Below are 12,967 nucleotides of genomic sequence, written 5' to 3'. Positions count from 1 at the left end.
TGCACTACTATTGACCAGAGCCCTATGAAGGGAACAGGGTGCCATTAGGGACGACCAGAGAGTAGAGCCCTATGAAGGGAACAGGGTGCCATTAGGGACGACCAGAGAGTAGAGCCCTATGAAGGGAACAGGGTGCCATTAGGGACGACCAGAGAGTAGAGCCCTATGAAGGGAACAGGGTGCCATTAGGGACGACCAGAGAGTAGAGCCCTATGAAGGGAACAGGGTGCCATTAGGGACGACCAGAGAGTAGAGCCCTATGAAGGGAACAGGGTGCCATTAGGGACGACCAGAGAGTAGAGCCCTATGAAGGGAACAGGGTGCCATTAGGGACGACCAGAGAGTAGAGCCCTTGCTTGCACACTTTCCCCAATAAGAGGAACACAGTGCCTTTGACAAGTCCACAGAACATCTGACAGACAAGACGGTAAGCCTAATATACAGCCTACACAACATTGTGATCCTGCGTAATTACAAATTGCGGGGCTGAACACGTTTGCATATTTTTGCTAAAACAATAACCCCGAACAGCCATTTGGCTCGGCTTGTGTTGTGTACTTGAGTAGAGTATAAAGATGAGGCTTTAGACAGTGGGTTGTTGAAGACAAGACAAGACAGACAGACAGCGACCTTTAGCTACCGATGAGGTATCCTCTGAAGTCCGTTGCAAGGAGAGTGTCTGTTTAGATGTCTATGGGCCAGACAGGGAGGTGTGTGTGTGTCAATAGGGCTGACAGGTGTGTGTGTGTGTGTGTGTGAGAGACAGGTGTGTGTGTGAGAACAGACAGGTGTGTGTGTGTCCATCTATAGGTCAGACAGGGGTGTGTGTCTCCTCCCTGAGGTGAGTATCTGTCAGATTCAGAGAGCAGTGGAGATCCCTCTGTGTACAATACAGCACATACGAACACACGTTATGTTCTTCTTTCCTCGTGGAGACCTCAAATTCATTTCCATTCAAAATCCTATTTTCCCCCCAACCCTAAACTTAACACCTGAGCTTAAAATAGCCTTTGTCTTCATGGGGATGTGGGAAATGTCCCCACGAGGGAGAATTGTCCTTGTTTTACTATCCTTGTGGGGACTTTGGGGGATTTCAGGTCCAAACAAGGACTGAAGAATCACACTAAATACTGTTACACAAAATACACATTCATACAGTAAATACATGATACAGTACTATTCATACACACTCATACAGTAAATACATGATACAGTACTATTCATACACATCATTTATACTGTGTAATGCCCCCCCCACCACACACACAACATTCTGAACTGATTTTCTGAAGGTTGAAGTTTAGGACTACATTTTCCACTGAGGTATTTTGACCATATAAATACTGTTTCATTCAGAATTATCGTGAAGCCTAGATACTTAAGAAGAGAATGACATTCAACATTTATACATTAGAAATAATTAAATGACCGGTCTGTCTTTACACAGGCAACAGTGTGTGTGTGTTTGTTCACTCGTTCAAAACTCCAGACAGAAATCACATAGCTGTCAAATTTATCTAACCAATCAGAGCAGAGTATCAGAACATACACACAGGCTCTAACGCAACACGTGCGGAAGCACAACCATTTGCTCACACACCTCTCCAACGACTTAATCACATCAGTTTGGGCTTGTTTGGTTTCTAGGCCTGTGCTTCGAAGGGAGAAGACGGTCATAAAAGGATGTCTGACATACAGACTCACTCATGGGACTACAAATCCCAAGTTGCTCGCATTAGCAGGAAGTCTCCGTCCAAATCTATTGCTTCAAATGTGAAAGGTCATGGCAACGCCTTGTGGAAAAAACGGAACAGTTATAACACTGTGTAGGTTGGAGTTGCCCCTAGACGCTGATCTGGAGTCAGTTTCACATTTTCCCCACTAATGGTTAAGGTTACAAGCGTTTCTCATTGGACCAACTCAGGTAGGTCCCTTCCTGTTTGCTTCCGTTGAGCTCCTAGTGAATACGACCCTTGAACTTGAAATCTGCTATTATTCTACTCTAATAGCACAATAAAAATGTTACAGTATTGAAGTGAGGCATCTTTGACCAAGAAGAGTAAAGCAGTAGAACTAATGTAGTTTGTCTTCTTTTTGGAGTTGAGTTATTATGAGGTCTGGGCATAAGTCTTAAAGCTGAATACGGATGGATATTGCAACAAACGAGAATAAAACCATATGTGGTCATATGTTAGTACAATAGATAAATAATGTTTACAGTTCTTTCAGAAAACTAAATCATATCACCCAGTAGTGTGTTTGTTTGCTTGTTTCTTTTTTGTCTTGTTTAACATGAAAATATAGAAATCTTTGTTTTCATTCCCATTAAAAAAAAAACAATAGAAAGGCCAGTTAAAAACACAGAGAGACAAACAGAAACGGAGAGAATAGTCCAGAAAATCCCCCCACAATCCCAGGGAGTTGGAAGTTATAAGATTTCGTTATAAGCATCGTTCCTTAGCGACCAATAAAAAAGTAGTTCCGACCAAGGACAAATAGTCCCCCTAGTCGAGTGGGCCCTGGAAGATGAGTCTAACGTATCCTTGCTCGCCGCTCAGTTGCTGGGCGCAGAACGGACAGGAGGCGTGGAAGGTGTGTGTTCCGTGCGGCAGCGGGATCTGACTCCAGAACACTGCCGTCTTTTCAGAACACACGTGACCACACGGTGAGAAGGCGTGGGTGGGAGGAGCCGTGTCCAGATAGAAGCTTGCCTCGCAGCCCAACCAGAGGGGAACGTACGGCCCCCTGGCTCGGCACATGGGGCACTCCCTGCTCCGGCCCTCCTGCCGGCCCTGCTCCCTCTCCTCCTGGTCCCGGTCCAGCCTGTCTCTGTCCCGGTGGCTCCCCCAGTTGTGGTATCCATGGACGTGGCCACACTGGAGATACACCCACGGCTGCTTCTCATCTGGGGTGTCCTACAGTAGATTAGATACATTGTAAGTATCCCATAAGGGGAGAATGGAATAGTCACCAGCAAGACGCAGCAACAACAAACACAGAAACACCCTGCTGCCTTCTCTGCACTACAACTAGTCTTCTCTGCACTACAACTGGTCTTCTCTGCACTACAACTGGTCTTCTCTGCACTACAACTGGTCTTCTCTGCACTACAACTGGTCTTCTCTGCACTACAACTGGTCTTCTCTGCACTACTAGCTCTGACTTTACTGATCGCTCCTTTATTGAGGAGAAATGTCCTCACTATGACGGAGATATGTGGTTGTCCCACCTAGCTACCTTAAGATGAATGCACTAACTGTAAGTGGCTCTGGATAAGAGCGTCTGCTAAATGACTCCAATGGAAATGTTTGGCTCAGTTGATAGAGCATGGTGCTATCAACACCAGGGTCGTGGATTTGATTCCCGCTGGGGGCAACCAATACGAAAATGTATGCAATAACTGTTGTAAGTTGCTTTGGATAAGAGCATCTGCTAAAACAAAACCAGGGGGAAAAAAATACTTGAATAATATAAAATATGTCAGGTAAAATCCGGTTGTATTTTATTAGGGAGGGACCTTGCGTCTCATGGAGGGGAAGGCCAGGGTGTTGAAGCCTACGGGACACTGGGGCCTGGCTGCGTTGATTTCCTGGCGTAGAGCCTCCAGGTGTTTGACGGTGGGGGTGCGGCTCAGGCCCTCGGCCGTACGCCACAGGAGGGTGGCACCACACAGGTCTATCAGAGAGCCATCCACCAGCTCCTGGCTCTCTGCCTCCACCTGAGGGGAGAATTTTCAAAACGCTTGTCAATATTACGCAACAACATACGGCCTTTCATCAGAACAGAACATTCGTTAAAACAACATCACACAGATTAAGCCTTCATTCAGAAAGTTCAGATGATCACACAGTAACAAAATGTAAACTGAGACTCAGCGATATGACGTTACCACGAGCAGCACAGCAGATATTGAGATGAGCGCGATGCAAGACTTCACTCTCACACAGAGTTGCTGCGCATGTGCACGGGTGCACTTCACGCTGCTACAATGTGAGAGCTACGGGCCCAAAACAACGGAGAAGTTTAGCCTCCAGTTTCAACGCTCTTGGTTGTTGAGGAAATGGACCGGACAATATAGCCGTTTACTTTTAAGGACCACAGTGTTGAAGGGGTGTAGTGTCTAGTATAGCCCTGTAGGTGGCAGGCTAGCCCAGCTGTTCTACAAGTCTCTGTAGGGAAGTTGGAGAGGTGATATACATGACTGTCTCTGTCTGAGCACACAGCTGGAAACAACATGATCAGCGGAGATGGAGGGAGAGAGAATGAGAGAGGGAGAGAGAGGAGAGGGAGAGAGGAGAGAGAGGGAGAGAGGAGAGAGAGGAGAGAATGAGAGAATGAGTGTGAAGAAGAGGGATAGGACTATAGTGGGAGGACTATAGATTTAGCAGTCAGGGTAGTGTGTGTACGACTGAAATTCAAATCTCCAGAAATGATGTTCTTCCTCACAGATTCTGGCCAAAGTCATATCCTATCTTCCTGACCACTATGGAGGTAAACAATGACAGTTTACTGCAGCGTTAATGACTGTGACAGAACACAGCGAACACATCCACAGAAACACTGTCCAAAATAACTGATTTAACTGGTCTCAGTGAGGACGAGTATCCAGGCAGACATTAGGAAACTGTTACTATGTTTTCCAGCCTCACCAGCTGGAGCCTACTACCACTGTCTGCTACAGGGAGATTCCAGACAGAGAGAGACAGAGGGAGAGAGACAGAGAGAGAGAGAGAGAGAGAGAGAGAGAGAGAGAGAGAGACAGAGGGAGAGGGAGAGACGGAGAGAGAAAGAGGGAATGGGATATTCCACACTAACAGAGAGAAAGAGAGAGAGGGAGAAATAGAAAGATGTTGCACACAGGAAGAAAGAAAGAGAGAGAGAGGGAAAGAGAGAGCACAGCAGACTAGCCTCCAGCCTCTCTGGTGGTATCACTCAGTGTTCTGGGGTTGAGGTTACTGCTGCTAAGGGCAAACACACACACTACACCCAACTCACATCCTGTCTCAAACATTACACTACACCCAACACATCCTGTCTCAAACATTACACTACACCCAACTCACATCCTGTCTCAAACATTACACTACACCCAACTCACATCCTGTCTCAAACATTACACTACACCCAACTCACATCCTGTCTCAAACATTACACTACACCCAACTCACATCCTGTCTCAAACATTACACTACACCAAACTCAATTCCTGTCTCAAACATTACACTACACCCAACTCAGATCCTGTCTCAAACACTACACCCAACTCACATCCTGTCTCAAACATTACACTACACCCAACTCAGATCCTGTCTCAAACACTACACCCAACTCACATCCTGTCTCAAACACACACTACACCCAACTCACATCCTGTCTCAAACATTACACTACACCCAACTCACATCCCGTCTCAAACACACACTACACCCAACTCACATCCTGTCTCAACACACTACACCCAACTCACATCCTGTCTCAAACATTACACTACACCCAACTCACATCCTGTCTCAAACATTACACTACACCCAACTCACATCCTGTCTCAAACATTACACTACACCCAACTCACATCCTGTCTCAAACATTACACTACACCCAACTCACATCCTGTCTCAAACATTACACTACACCAAACTCAATTCCTGTCTCAAACATTACACTACACCCAACTCACATCCTGTCTCAAACATTACACTACACCCAACTCACATCCTGTCTCAAACATTACACTACACCCAACTCACATCCTGTCTCAAACACACACTACACCCAACTCACATCCTGTCTCAAACACACACTACACCCAACTCACATCCTGTCTCAAACACACACTACACACAACTCACATCCTGTCTCAAACATTACACTACACCCAACTCACATCCTGTCTCAAACATTACACTACACTAGCACTGCTGTCTCCTGCACACACACACAGTTTAAATCATGTCACACTCCCATTATAAATCAAGGCAGACTTGTATTAAACCCATACTGTAAGGACTCCAGGCAGAGGGGAGTGTGTGTGTTCTCCTATGGGTGTGTCCTTAATTACAATCACTTCAACCCTGAACACTCAAACTGGGGAAGGACAAACAGGCCTACAGGCACTGGGTTCTGGTGGTGTGTGTCTGAGGGAACATGTCTACATACACATATCTGTGTGGATGGTTTGTGCATGTGTGTGTGCTTGTGCATGTGGGGGGAGGGTGTGTGTGGGGGGGAAGGGTGTGTGTGTGTGGGGGGGTGTGTGTGGGGGGGAGGGGGAGGGTGTGTGTGGGGGGGAGGGGGAGGGTGTGTGTGTGGGGGAGGGGGGGGGGGGTGTGGGGGGGAGGGTGTGTGTGTGGGGGAGTGTGTGTGTGGGGGAGGGTGTGTGTGTGGGGGGGGGAGAGGGTGTGTGTGTGGGGGGGGGAGGGTGTGTGTGGGGGAGAGGGGGGAGGATGTGTGTGGGGGAGAGGGGGGAGGATGTGTGTGGGGGAGGGTGTGTTTGTGTGTGGGGGGAGAGGGTGTGTGTGGGGGAGGGGGGAGGGTGTGTGTGAAGGGGAGGGTGTGTGTGGGGGAGGGTGTATGTGTGTGGGGGAGGGTGTGTGTGTGGGGGGGAGGGTGTGTGTGTGTGGGGGGGTGTGTTGGGGAGGGGGGAGGGTGTGTGTGTGGGGGAGGGGGGAGGGTGTGTGTGGGGGAGGGGGGAGGGTGTGTGTGTGGGGGGGAGGGGGAGGGGGGAGGGTGTGTGTGTGTGGGGGGGTGTGTTGGGGAGGGGGGAGGGTGTGTGTGTGGGGGAGGGGGGAGGGTGTGTGTGAAGGGGCATACTGTAGGACACTATTAATGTCTGGTGCTGCTGTGTTGACTGCTTCTGTATTCCCCAGTCATCTGCCTGGTGGATAGAGTCCTCCACCGCCACACAGCACCAGGAGGCCAGGGTGGATAGAGTCCTCCACCGACACACAGCACCAGGAGGCCAGGGTGGATAGAGTCCTCCACCCACACACAGCACCAGGAGGCCAGGGTGGATAGAGTCCTCCACCGTCACACAGCACCAGGAGGCCAGGGTGGATAGAGTCCTCCACCCACACACAGCACCAGGAGGCCAGGGTGGATAGAGTCCTCCACCGTCACACAGCACCAGGAGGCCAGGGTGGATAGAGTCCTCCACCGACACACAGCACCAGGAGGCCAGGGTGGATAGAGTCCTCCACCGACACACAGCACCAGGAGGCCAGGGTGGATAGAGTCCTCCACCGACACACAGCACCAGGAGGCCAGGGTGGATAGAGTCCTCCACCGACACACAGCACCAGGAGGCCAGGGTGGATAGAGTCCTCCACCGACACACAGCACCAGGAGGCCAGGGTGGATAGAGTCCTCCACCGCCACACAGCACCAGGAGGCCAGGGTGGATAGAGTCCTCCACCGACACACAGCACCAGGAGGCCAGGGTGGATAGAGTCCTCCACCGCCACACAGCACCAGGAGGCCAGGGTGGATAGAGTCCTCCACCGACACACAGCACCAGGAGGCCAGGGTGGATAGAGTCCTCCACCGACACACAGCACCAGGAGGCCAGGGTGGATAGAGTCCTCCACCGACACACAGCACCAGGAGGCCAGGGTGGATAGAGTCCTCCACCGACACACAGCACCAGGAGGCCAGGGTGGATAGAGTCCTCCACCGACACGCAGCACCAGGAGGCCAGGGTGGATAGAGTCCTCCACCGACACACAGCACCAGGAGGCCAGGGTGGATAGAGTCCTCCACCGACACACAGCACCAGGAGGCCAGGGTGGATAGAGTCCTCCACCGACACGCAGCACCAGGAGGCCAGGGTGGATAGAGTCCTCCACCGACACACAGCACCAGGAGGCCAGGGTGGATAGAGTCCTCCACCGACACACAGCACCAGGAGGCCAGGGTGGATAGAGTCCTCCACCGACACGCAGCACCAGGAGGCCAGGGTGGATAGAGTCCTCCACCGACACACAGCACCAGGAGGTCAGGGTGGATAGAGTCCTCCACCGACACACAGCACCAGGAGGCCAGGGTGGATAGAGTCCTCCACCGACACACAGCACCAGGAGGCCAGGGTGGATAGAGTCCTCCACCGACACACAGCACCAGGAGGCCAGGGTGGATAGAGTCCTCCACCGACACACAGCACCAGGAGGCCAGGGTGGATAGAGTCCTCCACCGACACACAGCACCAGGAGGCCAGGGTGGATAGAGTCCTCCACCGACACACAGCACCAGGAGGCCAGGGTGGATAGAGTCCTCCACCGACACACAGCACCAGGAGGCCAGGGTGGATAGAGTCCTCCACCGACACACAGCACCAGGAGGCCAGGGTGGATAGAGTCCTCCACCGACACACAGCACCAGGAGGCCAGGGTGGATAGAGTCCTCCACCGACACAGAGCACCAGGAGGCCTGTTTGTCCCATCCCATTTAACATAGACACATACTGTCATATATCCGGTAAATACTACCCTCTAACTGACAACTACAGGCTAGGTATACTGCCATAGGCTATAGCCTCAAATCACTGACCTTCACACTAAACCTAAGACATGTCAAGGACAAGCAAAAGGCCTAAACGTTATACAGGAGGGCCCAGGGAAGGTGAGTGACTACAATACTTTATACAGGAGGGAGCAGGGAAGATGAGTGACTGCACTACTTTATACAGGAGGGCACAGGGAAGATGAGTGACTGCACTACTTTATACAGGAGGGAGCAGGGAAGGTGAGTGACTACACTACTTTATACAGGAGGGCCCAGGGAAGGTGAGTGACTACACTACTTTATACAGGAGGGAGCAGGGAAGGTGAGTGACTGCACTACTTTATACAGGAGGGCACAGGGAAGGTGAGTGACTACACTACTTTATACAGGAGGGCACAGGGAAGATGAGTGACTGCACTACTTTATACAGGAGCGTACAGGGAAGGTGAGTGACTACACTATTTTATACAGGAGCGTACAGGGAAGGTGAGTGACTACACTACTTTATACAGGAGGGAGCAGGGAAGATGAGTGACTGCACTACTTTATACAGGAGGGCACAGGGAAGGTGAGTGACTGCACTACTTTATACAGGAGGGCACAGGGAAGGTGAGTGACTGCACTACTTTATACAGGAGGGCACAGGGAAGGTGAGTGACTACACTACTTTATACAGGAGGGCCCAGGGAAGGTGAGTGACTACACTACTTTATACAGGAGGGAGAAGGGAAGGTGAGTGACTGCACTACTTTATACAGGAGGGCACAGGGAAGGTGAGTGACTACACTACTTTATACAGGAGCGTACAGGGAAGGTGAGTGACTACACTACTTTATACAGGAGCGTACAGGGAAGGTGAGTGACTGCACTACTTTATACAGGAGCGTACAGGGAAGGTGAGTGACTACACTACTTTATACAGGAGGGAGCAGGGAAGATGAGTGACTACACTACTTTATACAGGAGGGCACAGGGAAGGTGAGTGACTGCACTACTTTATACAGGAGCGTACAGGGAAGGTGAGTGACTACACTACTTTATACAGGAGGGCACAGGGAAGATGAGTGACTGCACTACTTTATACAGGAGCGTACAGGGAAGGTGAGTGACTACACTACTTTAGAACAGTCAACGTAACACTGTCATTTTCCTGTGGCATCATGTAGATCAGTGGTTCCCCACCGGTGTGCCGCAGCCTTGAAGAACTCTCAGGTGTGCCGCAAAACTTTTCCTAATCTTTATATATAATTTTTAAACACTCACTTATTAACGTAACCAGTGGAATGCACATGGACTTTTGACTTGAGAGCACTAGTGACGGTCAGATAAAACATTAAATGTCACATGGTTATATACAGTGGGGAGAACAAGTATTTGATACACTGCCGACTTTGCAGGTTTTCCTACTTACAAAGCATGTAGAGGTCTGTAATTTTTTATCATAGGTAAATGTACACTTCAACTGTGAGAGACGGAATCTAAAACAAAAATCCAGAAAATCACATTGTATGATTTTTAAGTAATTAATTTGCATTTTATTGCATGACATAAGTATTTGATACATCAGAAAAGCAGAACTTAATATTTGGTACAGAACCCTTTGTTTGCAATTACAGAGATCATACGTTTCCTGTAGGTCTTGACCAGGTTTGCACACACTGCAGCAGGGATTTTGTCCCACTCCTCCATACAGACCTTCTCCAGATCCTTCAGGTTTCGGGGCTGTCTCTGGGCAATACAGACTTTCAGCTCCCTCCAAAGATTTTCTATTGGGTTCAGGTCTGGAGACTGGCTAGGCCACTCCAGGACCTTGAGATGCTTCTTACGGAGCCACTCCTTAGTTGCCCTGGCTGTGTGTTTTGGGTCGTTGTCATGCTGGAAGACCCAGCCACGACCCATCTTCAATGCTCTTACTGAGGGAAGGAGGTTGTTGGCCAAGATCTCACGATACATGGCCCCATCCATCCTCCCCTCAATACGGTGCAGTCGTCCTGTCCCCTTTGCAGAAAAGCATCCCCAAAGAATGATGTTTCCACCTCCATGCTTCACGGTTGGGATGGTGTTCTTGGGGTTGTACTCATCCTTCTTCTTCCTCCAAACACGGCGAGTGGAGTTTAGACCAAAAAGCTCTATTTTTGTCTCATCAGACCACATGACCTTCTCCCATTCCTCCTCTGGATCATCCAGATGGTCATTGGCAAACTTCAGACGGGCCTGGACATGCGCTGGCTTGAGCAGGGGGACCTTGCGTGCGCTGTAGGATTTTAATCCATGACGGCGTAGTGTGTTACTAATGGTTTCCTTTGAGACTGTGGTCCCAGCTCTCTTCAGGTCATTGACCAGGTCCTGCTGTATAGTTCTGGGCTGATCCCTCACCTTCCTCATGATCATTGATGCCCCACAAGGTGATATCTTGCATGGATCCCCAGACCGAGGGTGATTGACCGTCATCTTTAACTTCTTCCATTTTCTAATATTGCACCAACAGTTGTTGCCTTCTCACCAAGCTGCTTGCCTATTGTCCTGTAGCCCATCCCATTCTTGTGCAGGTCTACAATTTTATCCCTGATGTCCTTACACAGCTCTCTGGTCTTGGCCATTGTGGAGAGGTTGGAGTCTGTTTGATTGAGTGTGTGGACAGGTGTCTTTTATACAGGTAACGAGTTCAAACAGGTGCAGTTAATACAGGTAATGAGTGGAGAACAGGAGGGCTTCTTAAAGAAAAACTAACAGGTCTGTGAGAGCCGGAATTCTTACTGGTTGGTAGGTGATCAAATACTTATGTCATGCAATAAAATGCAAATTAATTACTTAAAAATCATACAATGTGATTTTCTGGATTTTTGTTTTAGATTCCGTCTCTCACAGTTGAAGTGTACCTATGATAAAAATTACAGACCTCTACATGCTTTGTAAGTAGGAAAACCTGCAAAATCGGCAGTGAATCATATACTTGTTCTCCCCACTGTATGTGTGGTTGTTTCAAGTCCAGTGTTCTCAGGCTGTTGTTACATTTGTATCATTTGAGAGGCGCGCATCACCAGCAAAGTCATTACTATCAGTTGAGAGGCGCGCATCACCAGCAAAGTCATTAGTATCATTTGAATTCATCTGTGAAAACCATGATCACAGGCAAGTCTGATTAGACTTAGCCAGTCATTTATTTCTTAATATATGGCTCTGGGCATAGCTATACCACAGCCTCTGCCATAGAAACAAACAGAGCATGGCTTTGTGTCCGTGGTTGCACCTGTACAATGCAGAAAAATGCTTGTCTCTAGCCCAGACCGTTCAAAACTGAATGAAGACCGGCGCTTCATTAATCTCTTTCTGCCCTTAGCTGTGTTATATTGGCCATATACCACACTCCCCCAGGCCTTACTGTTGAAATATACTGTAGTATTTTTTCATGTGGGCTAAGAGTTGTGCAAGGTTGGTAGAATCTTATTAAAAATTATTCACAGCTGTAGTGGCTGCCAAAAGGTGATTCCACCAAGTATTAAGATCCAACAATAATATCAAGGGATTAGAAATCCAGGGTTTAAAAACAAAGGTGTCGTTGTACGCTGATGATTCATGTTCTCTCTTAAATCCACAACTTTAATCCCTCCACAGCCTCATAGAGGATCTAGATACATTTTCTAACCACTCTGGATTACAATCAAATTATGATAACTGTACTATATTACGTATTGGATCTGAATGAATACAATTTTTACATTACCATGTAGTTTACCAATAAAATGGTCTGATGGTGATGTGGATATACTCTGAATACATATCCCAAATGAAATAAATGATCTCACTCCAATACATTTTAATAGAAAGTTAGCAAAAATAGATAAGATCTTGCTACCATGGAAAGGTAAATACCTGTCAATTTGTGGAAAAATCACCCTGATTAACTCTTTAGTATTATCCCAGTTTACCTATTTGCTTATGTTCTTGCCTACGCCTAGCAAACAGTTTTTGAAATTATATGAGAAAAAAATATTCCATTTTATTTGGAACGGCAAGCCAGACAAAATTAAACGGGCCTATTTATATAATGAATATGAATTCGGAGGACACAAATGATTAAATATTAAAGCATTAGACCTATCACTAAAAGCTTCAGTCATACAAAAGTTACACTTAAATCTAAACTGGTTCTCTAGCAAATTAGTAAGATTGTCTCACCCAATGTTCAAGAATGGCCTTTTTCCCTTTATTCAGATTACAACCACTCACTTTTAGTTATTTGAAAAGGAAATCTCCCAAATATCACTATTTCTAAAACAAGCCATAGAAAGTTGGTTGCAATTTCAATTTAATCTTCCAGAAACAACAGAACAAATAATGCAACATATATTGTGGTTAAAAAACATTTGAAAAAATGTTTTAAAAGGTATAATCTTTGTAAATGATATCATAGGTAGGACTGGTGGAGTTATGTCACACATGCAGCTAACAACAATATGGAAATGTCTGC

At 47.8% G+C, this 12,967-nt stretch overlaps 1 protein-coding gene across 2 annotated transcripts in view; it reads right to left on the bottom strand.

Moving 5' to 3' along the window:
* Window positions 1-1,217: 1,217 nt before the first annotated feature.
* Window positions 1,218-12,967, bottom strand: part of LOC311118522 (E3 ubiquitin-protein ligase pellino homolog 1) — an 82,460-nt gene continuing 70,710 nt past the window's right edge. For both annotated transcript variants that reach the window (XM_084193318.1, XM_084193317.1), the window contains exons 7-8: window positions 3,518-3,718; window positions 1,218-2,915 (exon numbers count right to left, since the gene is read on the bottom strand). In XM_084193318.1, the coding sequence (XP_084049444.1) occupies window positions 2,505-2,915; window positions 3,518-3,718 (612 nt within the window). In that variant the 3' untranslated portion in view covers window positions 1,218-2,504. The remainder of the gene's footprint in view (window positions 2,916-3,517; window positions 3,719-12,967) is intronic.

This window comes from Coregonus lavaretus (genome assembly GCF_964263955.1).
Source record: "Coregonus lavaretus genome assembly, contig: HAP1_SCAFFOLD_231, whole genome shotgun sequence".
NCBI lineage: Eukaryota > Metazoa > Chordata > Actinopteri > Salmoniformes > Salmonidae > Coregonus > Coregonus lavaretus.
Note: the sequence above shows the minus strand (reverse complement) of the source record. Positions and strands in the feature narration are given on the sequence as shown.